This window comes from Trichomycterus rosablanca, chromosome 7 (assembly GCF_030014385.1).
Source record: "Trichomycterus rosablanca isolate fTriRos1 chromosome 7, fTriRos1.hap1, whole genome shotgun sequence".
In the NCBI taxonomy this organism is placed as follows: domain Eukaryota; kingdom Metazoa; phylum Chordata; class Actinopteri; order Siluriformes; family Trichomycteridae; genus Trichomycterus; species Trichomycterus rosablanca.
This window is the reverse complement of record NC_085994.1, coordinates 8,023,010-8,044,410: the sequence shown is the minus strand read 5'-3', so window position 1 is coordinate 8,044,410 and position 21,401 is coordinate 8,023,010. Positions and strand designations below refer to the sequence as shown.

The 21,401-nt window shown below is 37.5% G+C and overlaps 1 protein-coding gene across 1 annotated transcript; it reads right to left on the bottom strand.

Annotated features, from left to right (window-relative positions):
- Nucleotides 1–445: 445 nt before the first annotated feature.
- Nucleotides 446–20,432, bottom strand: smarcad1a (SWI/SNF-related, matrix-associated actin-dependent regulator of chromatin, subfamily a, containing DEAD/H box 1 a). Its single transcript, XM_062998322.1, has 23 exons — nucleotides 20,297–20,432; nucleotides 18,648–18,750; nucleotides 18,292–18,418; nucleotides 17,545–17,611; nucleotides 17,139–17,260; nucleotides 16,597–16,707; nucleotides 16,426–16,507; nucleotides 13,230–13,699; nucleotides 12,607–12,803; nucleotides 10,771–10,861; nucleotides 9,592–9,691; nucleotides 9,453–9,512; nucleotides 8,742–8,817; nucleotides 8,504–8,639; nucleotides 8,238–8,369; nucleotides 7,226–7,321; nucleotides 7,022–7,139; nucleotides 6,771–6,886; nucleotides 5,805–5,993; nucleotides 4,992–5,110; nucleotides 4,692–4,874; nucleotides 974–1,080; nucleotides 446–893 (listed from the first exon to the last, which is right to left on the bottom strand). Exons 1-23 carry the CDS (start codon nucleotides 20,430–20,432, stop codon nucleotides 832–834), a joined length of 3,000 nt encoding a protein of 999 aa, XP_062854392.1. The 3' UTR covers nucleotides 446–831.
- Between the last annotated feature and the right edge of the window lie 969 nt (nucleotides 20,433–21,401).

Below are 21,401 nucleotides of genomic sequence, written 5' to 3'. Positions count from 1 at the left end.
ACTCTGTAGAATCCTGTAAGGCAGAAATTTCTGGGAAGATGTACTATCGTTATCATTCTGATTATATGCTCTCACTGTGGTTCGCTTAGGTTTGTGTGTCTAAAATGGCCTTTTAAACACAGCTTTAAAACTAGTATGATTTTTAAATATGCAATAACAAAGCATAGTGTGCTGCTTGTAGAGAGCTTTGTGACAAAGTTACATTAACAACTCAAGTGAAGTTTACTATCAACAGGACAGTTTACATTTAATCAACTTAAATAGGGCCAGTCAGTGACCTGCAGTCTTCTTTTAATAAATTAAATGATTTACTAAAATAATTTACCACTTACCTGGGTTGTCTTTGTTTTAATTGCTTCCAAACTTTAAGTTAAATTTTATTTAAGTGTGGAAAAAATAATTTAAGAAACTTAGACGTTCTTTATAAAGGAGGCAGTTAGCGACATACTATAAACTGCGTTTATTTGACAGGAACACATACAACAATATATATAAAACATGTACACAACCACAGTACATAAAAAAATATGTTAAGAGCCAGTCACCATGTGAACCCAGTATTTGGATTCACTTGGAAGTGCTGTAGTCAGTATATAAAAGGTGAAGTAAACATTGTCATGTTGTACCCATATAAACCCTGATATAAACGTTTGCTTGCTATTTCTTGGATAGCTAAAAACACCATTTATCAAGTGTCCAGGAACAATTTACAAAAATAAAGTAATACATGGATTTCTTGGTCTAGATTGTATGCTTATATGTGTAATAGTTGCTCTGTTTATTTGAGTAAAATATGAAATGTTAAGGCATGAATGTTTTTTTTCACTTTTGTCAAAGACCCAGTGATACCTTTAGCAGCTCAGCCATTTGCTCAGACATGACTCCCTCTTCACCTGAATAGAAAAATAAATATACTTAATTCTTGTGAAACAATTAAATATGATGATTTCGTAAGGTACCTTTTTATGCTCACCTTCATCAGTAGTCATGTCTTGTTCAAGTTTGAGCTTTTCTTGCCCTACACGAAGCATGCAGGCCTCAATGGAATCTTTACTAACCAGTTTGATAACTTGTACAGTCCTGCAAACAGGCAATTAGATCAATAATTCCATCCTGTTTTAAGGCGCAGTGACTAAAAGTCTGTTATGTTGTGTTGACTCATAGCACATTTCAAATACAATTGAACAATTTATTGAAAATTAAATGTGATTGAAAAAAGTATTCACTTTTAATTAAATACCAGCCTTATTTTTAAGTTACACCATCTACAAGTCAAGGTGAAAATTGGCAGGGTAGTCAACACCAATGAAGTAACAAAAGTTTTAATGACTTTAAAAGATTAACAGCATTTCAAAGGTCTATTATTGTGCCATATTTTAAGTCAATATATTAAGTCAAAATGAAGTCATCTTACTCAAGAGAGGCACCAATTTAAAGACAACTTGTCAGCTTTAAAGTCTACAAACTAGAAGAGCTGTGTCACAATCGTATTTGAAGTAACAAGGGTTTGTAACTTAAAGAAATGTTTATGGTTTCTGATTTTGGGGTGAGGACTAGTATTATTTTCAAACATGCAATAACAAAACAGTGTGCTGCTTGTGGGGGGGTTACATGAAAACGGTTTAACCCACACCATCAAACATCTGTGGTAGGACCTTAAACCTACTTTTCTTTTGCAAATAATTACTCATAAATTGTTTTACCAAACTGCTAAATTATTTTCTTATTCCAAATACTAATCTCTGTATTGCTGACAGAAATGGTTTAGCTTTGCCATCTAAAGAATCCTTTTCTAGACAAACTGATACAAAAACAATTGTGATTATTTAGAGTAATAAAATGGGTATAAATCCTTTACAAAAGTGTATAGTTAACTTTGTGTTTCATATATTTTCCCCAAACCAGGGCTTTTGATTCTTTTGAGCAAAAAAGGTGTCAAACAAGTTGATTATTTGTTTCTTAATACCATATATATGGCATATTCATAACAGGACAGGCATTCTAGTCCATTGTTCTTATCTGTAATTGTCTTTGGGAGAAATATTTATATGTACCTTTTTAATTTTATGTTTGAGAGAAATTTGAAAATGCATATTTCTGCTTGGCCTTGAATAAAGATTTCCTATATGGTTCTAGGTATAGCTATTGCCTTTCCTTCTGGTATTTGGGTCATTAGGTTAAGAAGCGTTTTACTGTGTTTCAAACTAATTGATTTAAAAAAATATTTTTCTTTCAAAATTAAACAAGACAACGACTATTACAATGACAACTGTGTGAATATTCAGTCAAATCAACTGAGCAATTTAACTACAGCAAATTAATAGTGTGCCTTCAAGCACCACAGTAACTGCATTTGATCGGTCAAATTCAGACTCTTGTGGTAACCATTTACACAGAGGTCTGTCGAGTTTAAAAAATAGGTACCATTAGCAAATAATAATCCAACGAACTAATCGAAAAAACAATAAGTGAGTCATAAGACCTATATAAACTCTAGCAAAGGAGTGATAAGATATTTAGATCCCAACGTCACTGCATGACTGCATGCGTCATAGGCAGATAGGGTTTCGCTCTCCCAGCAATTAACAGTAATTATACTACTAGTTAAGTAATAAGGATTGTACTGTATATTTACGTCTGCTTTTTTCAGGGCAGAATAACAGAGTGATTTCTTGCTATGTTTTTAATTTGAGAAAAAAGTTGCACAATTTCATCCCTCAAAAGATAATGTTTAGATGAGCTGGCTGGGCTGCACACTGAAGAAAAACACGGAGAAAACCAACCTACAGATATGCCTACTTTTCGAAAGGTCACTTTTTTTGAAAGACTCAGCAAAAGACCGCTGTTTTTTTTTTTTTTTTTTCACAAAAAAGAATCGCAAAGCAAAAATAGCGTTCAGTGTTTGATTTGCAGCAAGCCATTATAGACGCAGTGCGCACCCAAGTGGCAAGATTGTGCTAAGGAAAATAATGTAGTGTTTTTAACATTCCTGCTTTAAATATACTTAATTATGAAGCAAAGAATTACCATTATTTAAACTGGCAAAGTAATTACCCTTAGTTTATATAGGCAAAAATTACCCATAACAACACTACAGTTACTTTAATAGTAAGGTGTGGAGCTACAAAACCATGTCGGAACAGCTTTAATGTGCCTTGACATTCTGTAGAAATCTAAGGAAATAAATACCTTCTTTAAATGTAGTCCATAGTTCCCAAAAATATACATATAATATTTATATTTATGTGAATTACACTGACTGTCCACTTTATTATTATTATTATTATTATTCTTTCGGCTTTTCCCTTTTCAGGGGTCGCCACAGCGAGTCATCCTCCTCCATCTCACTCTGTCCACTGTGTCCTCTTTCCTCACCCCAACTACTTCCATGTCCTCTCTAACTGCATCCATATATCTCCTCTTTGGTCTTCCTCTTTGTCTTTTTCCTGGCAGCTGCATATCTAACATCCTTCTACCAATATACCCGCTGTCCCTCCTCTGGACATGTCCAAACCATCTCAGCCTGGCCTCTCTAACTTTATCTCCTAGTTGTTTAACCTGTGCTGTACCTCTGATTATCTCATTCCTAGCCTTATCCATCCTTGTCACTCCCAAGGAGAACCTCAACATCTTCATTTCTGCCACTTCCAGTTCTTTCTCCTGTCTTTTTGTCAATGCCACTGTCTCCAAACCATACAACATAGCTGGTCTCACCACTGTCTTGTAAACTCTTCCCTTGACCCCTGCGGTCACCCTTTTGTCACAAATCACTCCTTTATTATTATTATTATTATTATTGTGCAGTAAAGTAGATTATGACTGCTGGCAAATCTTGTTTTCTGTTTGGGTCTTCAGGCTTTTTAATGGTTTGTTCCTTGTTCCTCTAATTGTATCCATCCATCATGCTGTTGGCCATCCTCTTCCTCTTTTACCTTCAACACTTTTTCTTGTCTTTTCTAATTATGTATCCGAAATAAGAAGCTGCTGGTGAAGACTTATGAGAGTACCCCTGTATTATTTCTTTTCCCTTCATTCTTGCTCTGCCAAGTGCCAACCTGTGTTATATTTCCTCACTGCTGGATTCTTTGCTGCTAATAATTTATTCAAGTAGGCAAAAGCTTTCCACAACTTCAACGTCCTTTTCATCAATGGTAAAATTTTTATTTTTTCCTGTGGTCATAAATCTTGTCTTGTTTATGTTGAGCTGAAGTTCCAGCTTTGCCACTGTTCTTAAGCTGTACTTACAAGGGCCTTCAGGTCTTCAAAATTTTTTGCTTTCGACATTTTATTTCAAAACCAAGTGCATTCATTTTAAGTCACAGTTTAGATTCACTAGACTGGTGACTCCCTGCAGAGTAAGGGTCTTTGTGGGTGAAGAGCTAACTGAGCAAAAACAGTTCAATTTGCAGCTTATAGACTTACTTAAATCAGCCCTTTAATAAAGATTTAACACTAATAGCGCATTGTTATATTTACATGTCAGTGTTTAATATTTCCACTCAACTGAACAACATTATGTTGCTAAAAAAAAAGCATTATACCATTTTAAGGACATACCAGGTGGCATTTAAAAAACAGTATTACATGTTAATTATGTTATTCTAGTTTCTGCCTAAATCATTTAAAAAGAAAATTGTTAGAGTTGTACCAACCTTTTGTACTACAGGGAGAAATTGCTTATTTTTACTAACCTGGTCTGCCCCATTCGATGACAGCGGTCTTCTGCTTGTTTGTCATTAAAAGGATTGCAGTCGATGTCATGTAGAATTACTACGTTAGCAGAGGCGAGATTGATCCCCTGACCACCGGCACGCGTCGACAGAAGGAAGACAAATATTTCTGGGTCTGTGTTGTATTCGTCAATAAGGCCAATTCTACACAAAAGTAAAAGAGAAAGTACAATGTCCTAGTCATTAGTAGGCCTGACATAATTTGAAAGAGCAGCATGGACTGGCTCAACACAAGTGTATATAATTAACATGCATGCTAACCTTTCTGCCATAGGTGTGGAGCCATCGAGTCGAACATACTGGTGACCGAGGTGTTTTAGCAGAATCTCCACAATGTCCAGCATCATGGTGAACTGACTAAAGAGCACCACCCTGTCACCCTGAGAAGGAAAATATATGCTTACCACAAAATACACACACCAAGAGGGTCAAGAGAATTGGTAATATGGCCAAAATCCTGCATTGTGGTACATTGAGATTTATAAAGAATACAAATCTGATTTTAAATTGACAGGCATTGAAGTGCTTGTGATTCAATATTATCGGTGTACTGCTTGCTTGTGTGCTTTTTTGCTATACAGAGGTATCTGAACTTCATCAAACTCGATATAAGATTTTTCTAGCTGTTTGTGTACGCTGACTTTTTTTTAAATTTTTTATACAGTAAAAGTACATACACTTCTTTACACCATTTACAACATTGCAAGCCATAACCACTAGGCAGTTCTAGGAACTGGACTAGTAATCAAAAGGTTGCTGGTTCAAGCCCCACCACTGCCAGGTTGCTGCTGCTGGGCCCTTGAGCAAGGCCCTTAACCCTCAATTTCTCAGACTGTATACTGCTACAGAAATGTAAGTCACTTTGGATAAAAAGTGTCTGCTAAATGCTGAAAATGAATTTTTATGGGTATAAAAATTCAGTGTGTGAACTCTCAGCATGGTCTAAAGGACGGACACAATAGTAGAATCAGTTGAGCTAAATATTTACTGGTATACAAATTATTGCAGTCAAACAGTACATGCTGTGATACAACCCAAACTTGTATCATGTCGTTACTTAAGGCCTCTTATTACCTTCTTTTTGAGCTTGGCCAATAGCTTAGTAAGCAGGGAGAACTTTCCGGAGTCCATAAGAAGCTGTTTGTCCAGCTGGAAGCTGCTAATGGAGCTGTACTCTTTACACAGGTTATGAAGCTCAAAGTCTGACATCACCTCCATGTCTTCCTGAATCAGTGCAGGGTTTGCGTCAAAATGCGTCGGCTCCTAAAACAGGAATGTAACAGGCGGGGAGAAAGGTGAGACAGAGAATGTAAAACTGTTGTAGTAACAATTGTAAATACTAAACTGTAAGTTCTATATCTCAATATTAATATTTTAGTAACCTTTTAGTTTATGTACCCCTTATCTTGATCATATTCACCTGTCAGAACAGGGTCTCACAGAAAGCAGTATCGCGTATGGAAAATCATGCTGTACTATCTGTGAATCAGCTATCCCTCATGCAGGTGCCTTAACCAGCCCTCAAAGTCACAATTGCAGCAGTAATGAGAAACCCATTCAGCCATAACCTCCAACCTCCTATGTGGGCGCCCATCTGGTCGAAAGCACAGCTGAGATTCAAACTTGAGATCTCAATGGTTGGGGGCTAGCACATTAGACTGGTGCAGCAAGCAAGCACCCATTGTTTTAGTAACTGTATGGCATTAAAGAATGAGAAGCTCTTGAATTAGTTAATCTAGATCAAAGGTGTGCAAACCTTTAGGCTCAAGGGCCACACTGGGTTTTAAAATATGATAGCTGGGCCGGGCCAGGCCATTAGCAGATGCCTAATGGGCTGTTTCTTGCACATGAGCCATAACCTAGACCTCACCTAGATGCTAGACTACACTAAGATGTGTGAATATACTTCCAAACTGATGAAAGCCCCCAGTGATATAAAAAAAAAAAAAAAAAAAAAAAAAAAAAAAAAAAACACACATTTCTTACTACCCTAGTATTTTACTTTGGTGTAAAATACTAGGGTATTTACCTTGTACTGACCTTTAGCATAGCTTTACTCATGGCAGCCAATTTCTCAGTGGTATAGTATTGCCGGTGTAGAAGTGGATGATTAGCCATCTTTCTTAGCTGCATCATCACGTTGCTAAGCTCTCGCTCTAAAAATGCAGATGAGAAAAAGAACAATAAATAAAAGGACAGGCAAACCTCAGCCTGTTTATTCCAGAGTGCTCATTGAGTAGTAATAAACAGCAAATTTCCAGGCTTATGTGCTATAAAACTTTAATACATACTCTCTCCATTTACAGTCTTCTTGAGCCTGCCATAAAGTTTATCATAGAGTTGCTGCTGAGCATCACTCATGGGACACATTTCAATCTTCTCCACCTTGGCTGGTAATTCTTTGAGCACCTAGAATTACACAACACAGATCTTCAAAAAATATGAAGATTTAACACTAGATGGTTCCTTTCATAAGAACTTGTACCAGTCATTACCTCACTCTTGACTCGTCTCAAGATGAAGGGCTTCATGATGAGCTTAGCCTGGGCAATTCTCTCTTTATGGAAACTGCTCTCCTCTTCTGATGATTTCTAACAAAGAAATGATAAATCGGTTATGGATAGGGGACATCAATATGGTGAAACTCATGTGAATGATCTATGATGAGGTCAAGATTGCAATGCACACTTATTGAGGACTAATATGATCAGAAAATAAAAAAGAAAATGACATTCTGTTCTTAGGTCAAGAGATAGTAAGGTTTAAAAACTGGCAACAGTACAAATTAATAAGTAAAGTTCTAAATACAGTTATCAATATTGATAAATTACACAAGTAGATCTAGTGTTTGTTTTACATTGTGTTTGTTTATACATAAGTCAAGGCATAAAACCAGTGTGAAAAAGCTCTCTAAACAGAATATAGCTTTGTGTGAGCCCTCACACGAATATAACTGTGCATGTCAGGGGAAGTGGGGAACAGTCAGAGGATTGCAATATGCACAGGGTATAAAAAATAGATTGGGAGATAAAGGGAAAGAATAATCATTATTATTGTAATGTCTTAAACATACTAACACTCACTAAACATGTTTTAAGCAGTGGTGTAAGTGTAATCTGTAGCCGTGTTCACATTGTGAATAAACTCATTACTGAATGTAATTTCTAATTTTAATTTAGCATAATGAATATTTTATATAAAACTAAATGTGTTATATGTTTGTACTGCACTTTACACTGTATTCCAAATATCATGAAGAAGGGGACTTCACATATGCTTCAAGACATTATGTTAAAACTGTCCATCTTAATAGCCATAATTTTGCATATGTCTAAAAACAGGTTATATCAGGGCAGAGTTGTCAATGCTTTAGTAATAAACATTCGACAGTTAACATCAAGGAGCCAGGTCATCTATTCTGTACACACTTACTTTACCTTTATTCTTAATAAAGAAAACTGTTCCAAAAATACTTTGTTAAATACTGTCACACTTTTCCAGCCTTACCGTAGAAAACATCTTGGAAATCTTTGAAGTGCTGCTTGAGAACATGGAGGGCATGATGAAGTTCAGCAGAGATATCAGTTCCAGCAAATTGTTTTGTAAAGGAGTTCCAGTGAGCAACAACCTCTGGTCAGCCTACAGGCACAAGAAATAATTAACATAACGCTTCTTAGTTGTTCACACTCATTTAGAAATCTCAAAACTTCTATGAAAAAAAGTACCAAAAAAGGTCAAAGACAATTTATTATGCAAAATCAAGGTGCACTAACATTAATAGACATAAGATGACGGTAGCGTAGCGAGTTCATGTTTTTCAGCATGTGACCCTCATCAAACAGTGCATACTGAAGCTTTAACCTGCGGAAAAGACTCCTGTCGCTTTCATTTCCGATTGTTAGGTTATATCTGTAAAGAAAGAATACAAAATAATAATAAAATACATAAAGTAACTACACAATATCACGTTTACACACAGTGACCAGAGTGTCATCCACAATGTAGACTTACGTAGACACTATGACGTTGAACTGTACTTGATTGTTGAGAATATCATGGCGCAGGTATTTACGGTCCTCCACTGAACCTAGGTAAACACAGAAAATATTTGTTCGTTTGAGTACAAACACATGTCTGATTATTAATGTATATATAAAAAAAACATAAAAACCTTATGCTAGTGTGCTGTGTTAATACACATGCTCTCAAATACACTACAGTAAATGTAATGCCCGCACAGTGACTAGGATACAATCGAAATCTGTGGGCTCAGCCTTTAATCCTTTAATAAATACTGATAAAATGTTTTGCAAGTGGGGGGGGGGTTACATCATGGCCAATTATAATGCTCTACCCCCTTCTTAAATTGTAATATGCAATTTATTTACTGCACTTAAGAAAAGGAACCATGCTTATTAAGGTAAGTCATTTAAGATTAGGGAAGCACAGAAAGGAATTTTACATCTGTAAAATCTTCCTGAATTTACCATTGGACACAAAATCAACATATTGCACAGAAGCGATTCATGTTCCCTGTGTAGGGCATGAATGTAGATAGTAAGAGGTTGTTTTGGGTCCAGCTGAAATGCGGCCTTGTGTGGCAAAAACAAATTCAGCATTTGTTATAAGCAGCAAATTTTTGTAAGCGAACCATACATTTTTTTTGCATTTGTCCTACCTTAAACCCAAACAAACCAACAAAAATAAATCCAGCTTACTTACCATAGTAAACAATCACCTTGAGACTGGGGCACCACAACTGTAGCTCTCTTACCCAGTTATCTGCAAAGAGACAAAAATTAGTTGAACAGAAATGTTACAATTAAATACATAACCATAACACATTTTCTGTATACCTTACCCAGAGTGGAAGAGGGTACAGTAATGAGGTGAGGACCTGTAAATCCTTTCTGATAGAGATGAGCCAGAAAAGCAATTGCCTGAATTGTCTTTCCCAAACCCTGGAGGGACAAAAAAAAAAAAAAGAGAGAGAACCCCATTTAAATGATTTATTTATTTATTTTATTTAACAACACCTTAAGAACAGGAAGAGCGAAAAAAAACAAGCAAAGGAGTTATTGAACAATTACAAGTGTCATTAAATATGCTTTTAAATAAATCTTTAAAAACAGCAACGTAAATGTATTTATCGTTTGGAGTTGTTTGCAATTATATCTGACCAAAGGATGTACTGGATTTAGTTGCTATCAGTCTGTAGTGCCCAATGACTGTTGACCTTGTTCTTATATGGATCATCTTTAAAATATTGAGGGAAGCAACCTGATGTTCACTGTATCCCTCTGACAGTAAGGCCAGAATTGAAGCATTCTTTTACTTCTTACACTCACATTCTTTTGTTTCCACTTTTGGTCAATGGTAATGACCTTTACAATGGTACTTTTCCTTGTTAAATAAGATTAGGTTCCAGTGATCAATTAATAAACACCTCATAAAGTACAACAAGGTGTGCCCGTGTTGGAATTCAACAAACACTGGAGTGGGTGCCATACATTAAAAATTACTAAATAAAAAAACTGAATAATATGAGTAAGTTAAAAGTTTCAAGTTAGAAAGATTGGACCAGTATTGGGTTTAACGTTGGACTGAAACGACAAATCCCATTTGAGTCCAATCTTGCATTTATGCTGTGACCTTGTATGAGTGACACTGTAGGCTGCTGTCATGCCTGTTATGTTAAGAATTCCCAGTACACATTCTCAGCAACAGTTTGCTTGGTTGCTTTGCAGATGTCAGTAGTTATTTACCAGTCAGAGTTGATCTATATGAATTACACATAAAAAAAGTGGAAAATGGAATTGGGACATCTATAGACTACAGGCTGTTAATATGGCTGATATTTAAATTAGAGGAAGAGCTAAGGATCTTTTACAACCTCAGCTCAGAAATCTAAAAAAATAAAACTGGTGCTTTGAAATTTGACACTCTCTGAACATGCACATTCAACTACTGTCGATTAATTTTAACACAATTGATGTAAACTTAAAAAGAACTCAAAACTTGAAATAAAAAGCTAACTTGCCATCTCATCAGCCAGGATTCCACTGAGATTGTGCTGGTGTAGAAGCATAAGCCACTTTAAACCTATCAACTGGTATGACTGTAATTTAAACCTAAATGAGAACAAAAAAGTGCACTTCCATTAGTGCATATTAAATTACATTTGTAAACAACTTTCTAATTCCAGTAGGTCTCAAGGTCATCTGGCAGATTTTTTGTATCACTGGACTCATGAGACTGCTAAGGCCATTGAACAAAATTCTGGGCCTTTTCCCACAGCCAGGTAAGTTTGCTTCTGTTCTGCTTCGTCCATTATTCAAATGTATGGAACTTCTGAACACTACCCACAAAGGTGTCTCTAGGAATATTCAAGGTCATGGAATTTCTTATACTCAGTCCTTTTGGTGCATAATGACACAGGGGATAATGGAGATCAGCATGTGACTGTACATTAGGGCTGTCGCGCTAACCGCAATTTTGAAATATCGCGGTATAGACCAGCCAACCGCAGGGCATGCTGGACAACCGCAACACCGCGATATTCACGTTTTTTTTCTTTCTTTCTTCTCCTTTTTTTTATTGTTGCAGGTCCATCTTGTTTTATACGCTTACATTCGTGCGTAATAAATGTTAAATAAATTCATAATGAAAATGAGCTAGGAGCGACATTTTCCCGCAACCTGTTCTCATGCGTTGCTGCTGAGTGTCAGGCTTTGTGTTTTAAAATGTAAACAATCGCAACAGGAATTATAGGCAAGTTTATTAATGATTAAATTGAGTTCACACTCAATAAATACTTGTAATTTAGACTATATTCAAACAGCCTCGGCGTACTAAAACACTTAATGACGGTTAATATGGCATTGCAGCCTGCAGATTCTCTCTTGCTGGCTTGCTGGAATGATTTAAATGCATTTTTTCGTTGAATAAAAATGTATTGAAACGAATAATAACTTGAAATGTAGTATATATTGTTATGTTAATTATATCTACTAAATAGATGGTTAATAGTGGCGCGATAACCAGGCTAGACTTTCTCTGATCTCTAAAGTCGCATGCAGGTTCAGTACATCTACAGTGTATTAATGCAACGAGCACCATCAGAGAGGGTTTTAGTACCGAGGGGAACATCGCTACCCCACTCAGATCCTCTCTAAAACACATCAGGTGAACATGTTGGTTCGTCTAGCGCGCATGATAACGCAGGTTTAAACTCTTACAGACTTTATTCTTTATTCTATTTTTTTACCATATTTTGATTAGATGTGCATTTAAAATATTTAGCCTAAACACTTTTTTTTGTTTCACAGTGTATATCTAACCTAGGCTAGAAGCTAATTTAAACCTTTTTTTAATAGAGAAAAGACACGCATCCCTGCTCTGTTCTGTATTTAACAATAGCCTAAACACGCATTTCATTGGTCTTAAAGCCGTCTCATCTTTGTCATTATAAAGCAATAATATACCGAATCATAGCCTAACAATAAAGCTTGTTTATATAGCTCTAAAATCCAGATCAATTAAGTAATTTTCAAAAACAACAAAAAAAATGGCGATATAACCGCATACCGCGATATTGAGACAGGCTGAATACCGCAAGGGGAAATTCTGTCACCGCGACAGCCCTACTGTACACAATACTGGGAGTCATATGAACACCTTGTGCATGCAGGTGAAATGAAGCAGACTTAACTGCACACATGTTGGATGGGGGATGTGACAGTTTGAGCTTTCCTAGATCAGGAGTAGAGGTCTGCAGCAGTTAAGGGGACAGTACAAATTGAGTAATTGGATACAACTAGATACATCTAGAAAAAGAGGAACAGATGCATAAACAGAAAATGAAAATAATTCTTACTTCTTATTGAGGACTGATGGCTGTTTTATAGAGTCCATGCCATTCTCTATGACCTCAGTGACATCTTTGGTCATTTTCTTAGCTATGCTTTTACATCTGGTCATGAGCTGCTTTAGGACCTGCCTCTCCTTCAGGACATCCTTACAACCATGCACCAAGTCCAGAGACAAACCATTGTCCTTGTGGAAATGCTTATTCTGGAGAACACAGAAATATAAATAAACCATACATTATTTACTGCTAAAGCCTAAAGTTTGGTAGTGTTATACAGTTTCAAGAAGTGTATATTTACCTGTACCCCAGCTCCTAAAATGTATTATTGACTACTTTGATTATGTATGACAGAAGCTAAGACGGAGCTAAACTGAAGCCCATTTTTTCCCAACCCAGTCCTAAGGAAAGTAATTGTCCATATAGTGTTCATAGTTTTGGGCTATTATAACTAGCAAAGCACAACCATGTCGAAAATAATAATTTTTTTATTAAAGAAGCCTTAAAAGAGTGCATAGAAATAAAGAGAGAACTAAAGGATGTGTGTTGCACTATTATTGACACCACTGAAGAGAATAAATATAATGCTTGGAAAAAATCCTCAATGCATTCTAATAAGAGGAGGTTCTCACCACATCCTTCCATGTGTAAAGGGGTCTCAGTGAAATAATCTTTTGGGCTTTTTTCAGCGAACAGCCAGATATTAACGTCAGTTCATCTAATGAGGCCTCCTGTAGAAACCGCAATATCTGGTCCTTGACAGTGGCATTCACGTCATCACCACTTTCCGAGTCACAGTCATCTGAATCACTCTCGACTTCACTGTCAGGCTCTTCTTCATTATCATCATCATCATCCAAGTCACTGTTTTGCTCTGGTTTTGGTTTAGCCACATTTGCTCTCATAGGCTTAGGGTCAGCTATTTTGGTAGCTCTTGAAGTGGAATGCTTTGCTGGGTTGTGTGTTTCTGCTGGAGATTTGCTTACTGACAACCATCTTGACAGACTACTTGGCTTTGGTTTTGCATCTTCATTGTTCTTGATGTTGCTTCTTGCTGGTGTTGAATTATTCAGATTCTTTCGAGATGCTTTCGGCTTGCACTCTGTAGCAATAAAAAATAATTAGGTAAATACATGACATTTTAAGCAAGAATTATGGAAAATGTAATCATTTTAGGCAATCCTAGGATAAGTGGAAGTTGTGCAAATCATATGCATTTGTTGATTTGCATTTGGTGGTACAACCTAGTTATTGAATTTAGAGGACAACTCCTTATTCACATGGGTGATATACACCGATCAGCCATACCATTAAAACCACCTCCTTGTTTCTACACACACTGTCCATTTATCAGCTCCACTTACCATATAGAAGCACTTTGTAGGTCTACAATTACTGACTGTAGTCCATCTGTTTCTCTACATACTTTTTAACCTGCTTCCACCCTGCTCTTCAATGGTCAGGAACCCTACAGGACCACCACAGAGCAGGTATTATTTAGGTGGTGGATCATTCTCAGCCCTGCAGTGACACTGACATGGTGGTGGTGTGTTAGTGTGTGTTGTTCTGGTTTGAGTGGATCAGACACAGCAGCGCTGCTGGAGTTTTTAAATACCGTGTCCACTCACTGTCCACTCTAGAAACTCCTACCTAGTTGGTCCACCTTGTAGATGTCAGAGACAATCGCTCATCTATTGCTGCTGTTCGAGTTGGTCATCTTCTAGACCAGGGGTGTCAAACTCACGGCCCGCGGGCCAGATCCGGCCCGCCACGTCATTTGATCCGGCCCGCGAGAGCTTAAACGACTGTATGATTGTTGTGATGGTTCGAGTCGTTACAGAGACGCGCTTATAATTTAATGCGCTCCTGCGCCTTTAAGTACAACTGGCGACATCGTAGTCATGGCAACTAACTTTGACCTCGCTGAGAAGCCATGTGACTTTTACAGCAAAAGAACGCGGGGTAGCGTAGTCAGTAATGTAAATAATAATAAATAAATACAAATAATTATCTTTCAGTATAATACCAAAGCATCGTCTGTAAGTAGTGACGTTTATATTCTCAGTTGTTTGTAAATGTTTAGTGAGTATATCACAGCGCTTTATTTACAAACTCGTTAGCGTTATTTTACGTTTGGTTAAATCTCATATTGTACCAGATGTAACACTTGACTACAGCTGTGTGCTTTTACTGTATTAAGTTCTTTATTGTTTTTATTGTTTGTATTTTTACTTCATTTTGATGCACACAGCTGGGGAGCAAATAAACCGACTGTATTCTGAAGGGAGCTGTCTGTCTGTCTGTCTGTCTGTCTAGCTGAGAAAGGGGGATAAACTATTAGTGAGGGCAGAATGATTGTCTTAAAAATACACTGTAAAATCCTAAATAAATAAATAAACTGCATCTTTCAAAATGCAGGCTGAGTTTGTGACCTGCAAAGTGACACATCCCACCAGTAGATGATGTTACACATATTTACACATGATCCTAAAATGTACAAGATAATTAAGAAAATTAAGCATAAGGAGGAAATTTAATGAAAGTGAAAACAAGTTTGTGCTTCAGGAAGAGAAACCGGTGCGTCTCTTGTGTTATGAGGCCGTGTCTGTGGTAAAGTAGGACAATATAAATGCAGAATTCAGCCTCCAAGAAAAACAGCAGACTGCAATCACAGCAGGATACGTTACAATCGGCCCTTTGAGGGCCACAATAATGCTGATGTGGCCCTCGGTGAAAATTAGTTTGACACCCCTGTTCTAGACCTTCATCAGTGGTCACAGGACGCAGCGTCACCGAGTTCACCGAGGGCCACATCAGCATTATTGTGGCCCTCAAAGGGCCGATTGTAACAGGGCGCTGTTGGCTGGATATATTTTTGGTTGGTGGACTATTCTCAGTCCAGCAGTGACAGTGAGGTGTTTAAAAACTCCATCAGCATTGCTGTGTCTGAACCACTCATACCAGCACAACACACACTAACGCACCACCACGTCATTGTCACTGCAGTGCTGAGAATGACCCACCACCCAAATAATACCTACACTGTAGTGGTACTGGGAGAATCCTGATCATTGAAGAACAGCATGAAAGGGGTCTAACAAAGCATGCAGAGGAACAGATTAGTTCAGTCAGTAATTGTAGAACTACAAAATAAGATAAGATAATCCTTTATTAGTCCCACAGTGGGGAAATTCACAAAATGCTTCTATATGGTAAGTAAAGCTGATAAAATGGACAGTGAGTGTAGAAACAAGGAGGTGGTTTTAATGTTATGGTTGATCGGTTAAGTGTTACATTGCCCCTTTTCATTCAATAAATAAAACAATCATTTAAAATGGTTGTGGGTTTTTTTGTAAGAAAAATAATAAATTAAGGAAATCATGTGGGGCAATGTTGTAAAAACAAACAAACAAAAACAAACAATAAAGCAATATAGTCACACACAAGTCCAAATAAAACAGTCTGATATTATACTGGGTTAGAAGCATTCAAATCATTGCATTAGTACTGAACAGCTGTAAAAGCAAGGCACAAAATTGTGTGTACATTCTGATTTTCACAAAGTTGCACAAGAAAAAATAAAAGCAGTTAATTTAATTTAAATATGAATATATGCAGAGTGAGCAGGGGCTTGTATTTTTAAAAAATCCCCCAAGTTACTCAAGTGGCACAGTGACTGTCAGCTGCACGAATGTTGAAAAGAATTCAAATTATTTATACATGGTTTAGGCTGGTTCAGTTTGTGGTGTCGCTAAAAATGTTACATGCGTATTGTGAGTAAATCTTAACTCTTTTACATATAACAAATAACACTTCAAACACACCCACCTTGTTCTGATGAAAGTAAGCGTAAAGATTCCCAGGCATTTGTAAAATCCCAGCCATGTTCTCTCAGAACGTCCCTCAGCAGCTGTAAAACACCACGGATGACACACAGCTCATGCAAGAACATCAATCATATGACAGATCAGAGAACTAAGAATAATGAATTTAACATACTGTCTCCTCAATTTCTGGTAGTTTCTTTTTCAATTTGATCAGCAGAGCCTTCTGCTTCTCTCTGCTCGGCTCTTGGCTTTCCTCCTCAGACTCCTCATCAGACTCAGATTCCTAAATAAACAGAGAATCTATGAATATGCATCAGAAGATTTAAAAACCATTTTAAAGAACAAAATTTGTTGCACCTAATGGATAATAGATATAACATGATTTCCATGTCCTTGAACATTCCTAAAACTACTACTTCTATCCAAACTGATTAAAACAGCAGCAAATCTACCTGACCATGGGGGCAAAAAGCTCAAAATTCCAGATCAAAGGCCAGCAATATCACCAGAATATCAGGATAGAACTCTAGTGCTTTAAACATTAATGGATACGCTGGGAAAAAAAGGGGGGCAGCTACCAGGCTGCTTATGCTATTTTAGGGCATTTTGGAAAAGTGAGGCTGTGGCAGATGTGAGCAAGAAAACATTAAGTCACTAAATCACATTTGTGGTGTGTAATGACTGTGCCTTTAAAGCAGTTCATGCAAAACTTACTTTAAACCTTCTACGTTTCATTGGTTGAACCTCACAGCCGTCGTCGTCGTCGTCGTCGTTATCATCGTCATCATCATCATCATCATCACTGTGTGCAGCCTTACCTCTAGTCTTGGATGAACCTGTATCCAAACACAGAAAGTAGTTATAAGCATCTTTAGCATGATTACTTTAAGACTTGAATGCTTGCCAGTTACTGCAATATTGTGTAAGAAAAAGCAAGTTGCCAGATTAATAGGCACACAAAGCTTGATCTGTACAGTAAGTATAAATGATCTGTTATTTTGTACAATTTCTTACCATGATAAAACCACTGATAACCAGATATTCTTAGCATGGTGGACCATTTTAGCATAGTAGTAACACTAATATGTTCGTTAGGTTATGTTAAACAGTGCTGCATTACCTTTATCCCCAAATGTCACCAAACAATATGCGACAGCTCCATCCAGTGTACTCGACTGCTTAAGTACCTGTAGATTCCAAACAGCAGTTTCATACAATTTTGACTTAAATTTGAAATAAATTATAAAAATTAACCAGAGGGTCTAAGGATAACAAACAGGAGTCTGTCCGAAAACCTAGTGAGCACTTTACATGGACAGCATATTATGTCATCCTACACCCGCTCCCGAGCAGTAGGCTGTCCAAATTTTTAGGTGCCTAAAATCTAACTGAATAATGAGGGAGCATCCAATGCTTTCTTAGTGGTGAAGGCAATCCCAGCATACGGTGCAGCACAACTCTTCTCACAAAAAAATTACAAATATGGTGGACAAATGCGTAGCGTCTTTTATTTGCAATTATGGGCTTGTCGGTGACAATTTAACCATTTCCGGTACTTAGAGGGAGATGTTAGCTGGCATGCTAGCACGTTGTGTCGCCTCAGCCCTTCGGTTTGAATGGCCTAAGGTTAACTGTGTAAGCTTAGTAAGCAAAAACTGTGGTGATGTAATCACTGTCTAAGTAGTGCGTCCAAATAACCTGCCTTATGAGTTTGATGTCTTATTAGACTCCTCTCTACTTAGGCCGCTGCCCAGGTAGGTAGCGGGCAGCAAGGCAGCTCACTAGGTTTTCGGACAGACCCTAAAACTAACGCTCATTTAAACTCTTACTTCTTGTTTTACAAGCCAGTAAGCAAAAATGCAGTTACCTCCAACAGCTCACTTTTGCTCCTCTGAGGGAACATTTCTAACAGTTTGGCCACTTTATCCATTTCCATATTTGTCTGCTTCTCACACTCCTTGGTCGTCTTTGCTGACGGCTGTTTCCCTGATTGCCTAAACAAAAAGCTGTATTAACTTACTTTTAAACAACAGTTGACTCTTCAAAACCTGGAAATGATCTATATATCTTATAGAATATTTTTAAACCTTTTATCCAACACTATTACTCTGGGGTGGGGTTGGCCAAAGCCCTGGGTTCTCAGTAAAACCAGACTCGTCATAATACTGACCAAATAATTCCACGTTATGTGCAGCTATAATTTAACATTATTATTATACTTACTTTGACTTCTTAAGGGGCTCATCATCAGAGGACACGTCTTCTAATGCATGCCGGGAGATTTTACCTCTTCCTCCTCGTCTTCCGTCTGGTTTTGCTTTGCTCACTGTTAATACAGAAAAGGGCTACGTGTTATTTTACAATGCCAAGGTCTTATTCTTGCTGGAACATAGGTCACAGCAACAGCAGGCAAGAAAAATAGACTAAAAAGACATTACAATACAAATGTCAACAGAATCTTAACAAAAAAGAAAAAAATGTCAATTTATTGGCAAATTAAAAATCTAACAATGTCACCATTAAACAGTGGCTCTTCCACTGAGTTATTAAGTTTTTCTACAACTTCTGTTCATTTATATAGAATGACAGACAAAACTGTTGTATCTTGAAACTACATGGTTACTTAACAGCACAATTATTCTATTGTCAAGTTACGGAAATCTGCAGTGTTTATTACATCAGGCTTTAGGTCAATTTGTGTTTTGTACTGAGGTGAAGGAAAGCTGGAAATCTCTTTTTTGTGCACATAAAGCAGTTCATGGTTGCTGAAGGTTGCTATCTATCTATATCTATACCAATCAGCCATAACATTAAAACCACCTCCTTGTTTCTACACTCACTGTCCATTTAATCAGCTCCACTTACCATATAGAAGCACTTTGTAGTTCTACAATAACTGACTGTAGTTCATCTATTTCTCTACATACCTGTTTAGCTTGCTTTCACCCTGTTCTTCAATGGTCAGGACTCTCCCAGGACCACTACAGAGCAGGTATTATTTAGGTGGTGGATCATTCTCAGCCCTGCAGTGACACTGACATGGTGGTGGTGTGTTAGTGTGTGTTGTGCTGGTATGAGTGGATGAGACACAGCAGCGCTGCTGGAGTTTTTAAATACCGTGTCCACTCACTGTCCACTCTATTAGACACTCCTATCTAGTTGGTCCACCTTGTAGATGTAAAGTCAGAGACGATCGCTCATCTATTGCTGCTGTTTGAAATGGTCATCTTCTAGACCTTCATCAGTGGTCACAGGACGCTGCCCACGAGGTGCTGTTGGTTGGTGGACTATTCTCAGTCCAGCAGTGACAGTGAGGTGTTTAAAAACTCCAGCAGCGCTGCTGTGTCTGATCCACTCATACCAGCACAACACACACTAACACACCACCACCATGTCAGTGTCACTGCAGTGCTGAGAATGATCCACCACCTAAATAATACCTGCTCTGTGGTGGTCCTGGGAGAATCCTGACCATTAAAGCACAGCATGAAAACTATGGACTACAGTCAGTAATTGTAGAACTACAAAGTGCTTCTATATGGTAGGTGGAGCTGATAAAATCGACAGTGTGTGTAGAAACAAGGAGGTGGTTTTAATGTTATGGCTGATCGGTGTATTATCTATCTGCTGTTGATGTAGGTAGGATGCTCTGATGAGTTTATTTAAACTGGGATATTTATAGATTCATGTTAACAGTAACAGTGTTCCGTACTGCAAACCATGCTTGTAATAAAATCGCTTTTTTTAAATCTGACCGGCCGCAAGAAAACAAATTAGCGCGTAAAATACAGTTTAAACATCATAAATAACCTGAAGATACAGTAAAAGAGGTTTATTTACTGTGGTTAATCATAATAAAGTCTAACACTTACCCAGGATATTCTCTTTATCTGAGCTGGATTTATCCTCCAGTCTGCGCTGCTCTGGTTTAGATGAAGTCAGTGATGTTACACTTGCACTAGTTTTATCTTTTTGAAAGCGGAATCGGTCCAGGTTAAAAAAACTCATGGCGATATTTTATACAAACCGCTAAAACCGACCAACCAGCATCAGCTATAAATGAACTATAAATGAACTATAAATGAACCAGCTCTAAAACACTCTCGGTTCTCAGAAACCGCTTAAAATGCCGCAACTTTCAAGTTTTACTCAAATTTACCGCTGACCAACAATTAGTTTGCAGGTTTATATAATACAAAAGCATTAAAAGATACAGACGAACATTAAAACTAAACAAAACAAACAAAAAATCTCTCGGCTCTTGAGCAGCAGCAGCAGCAGCAGCAGCAGCAGCAGCAGCAGACTCCAGACCTGCAGCTGAAACACTTTCACAAGCCGCTCTGTTACACAAGCTTCACCGATTCCCGCCAGTAACGGTGCTACGTCACTTCCTCAATGTGTTTCATAAGCGTTAACCTTAGAAAAAAACTGCTCCCAGATCAGCCAAAACTAGTCAAATTGTAAACGCCCTATTTCCTTTATTATACAAGATTAGAGGAGGGTTAAAAACAATATTATAAAACGGATAGTTCCGGTTCTAAAATCTGATTGGCTGAGCCGCGTTCGAAGCCGTTGTAAAATCCCCGATAAACGCACACCTATGACCACCTCACATCATTCCAGATTAATACGCCACTGAATAGAAAAAGTTAATGTTATTTTCGCCCTCATGTTGCCTAGCAACACTGTTAATCGAACTATTTTGCGTCGCGGAAGAATGCTTTATTGTAAGTTTATACACGATAAATACATTTATGAATTAAACATTACTGTATTTATTATATTTTTTGTTGACCGCCGTTTTATAAAAGCAATAAGCCACTCGAGACCGTGCATTACTGTTATGATTTTAGCACGGGGAAAGAAGTTTTAGGCAACTCCGCTTCGCGTCGTGCCAAAAACGTCATCCCCATGCTAAAATCACAGTAATGCACGGCCTCTCGTGGCTTATTGCTTTAATAATATGAACAATAACAA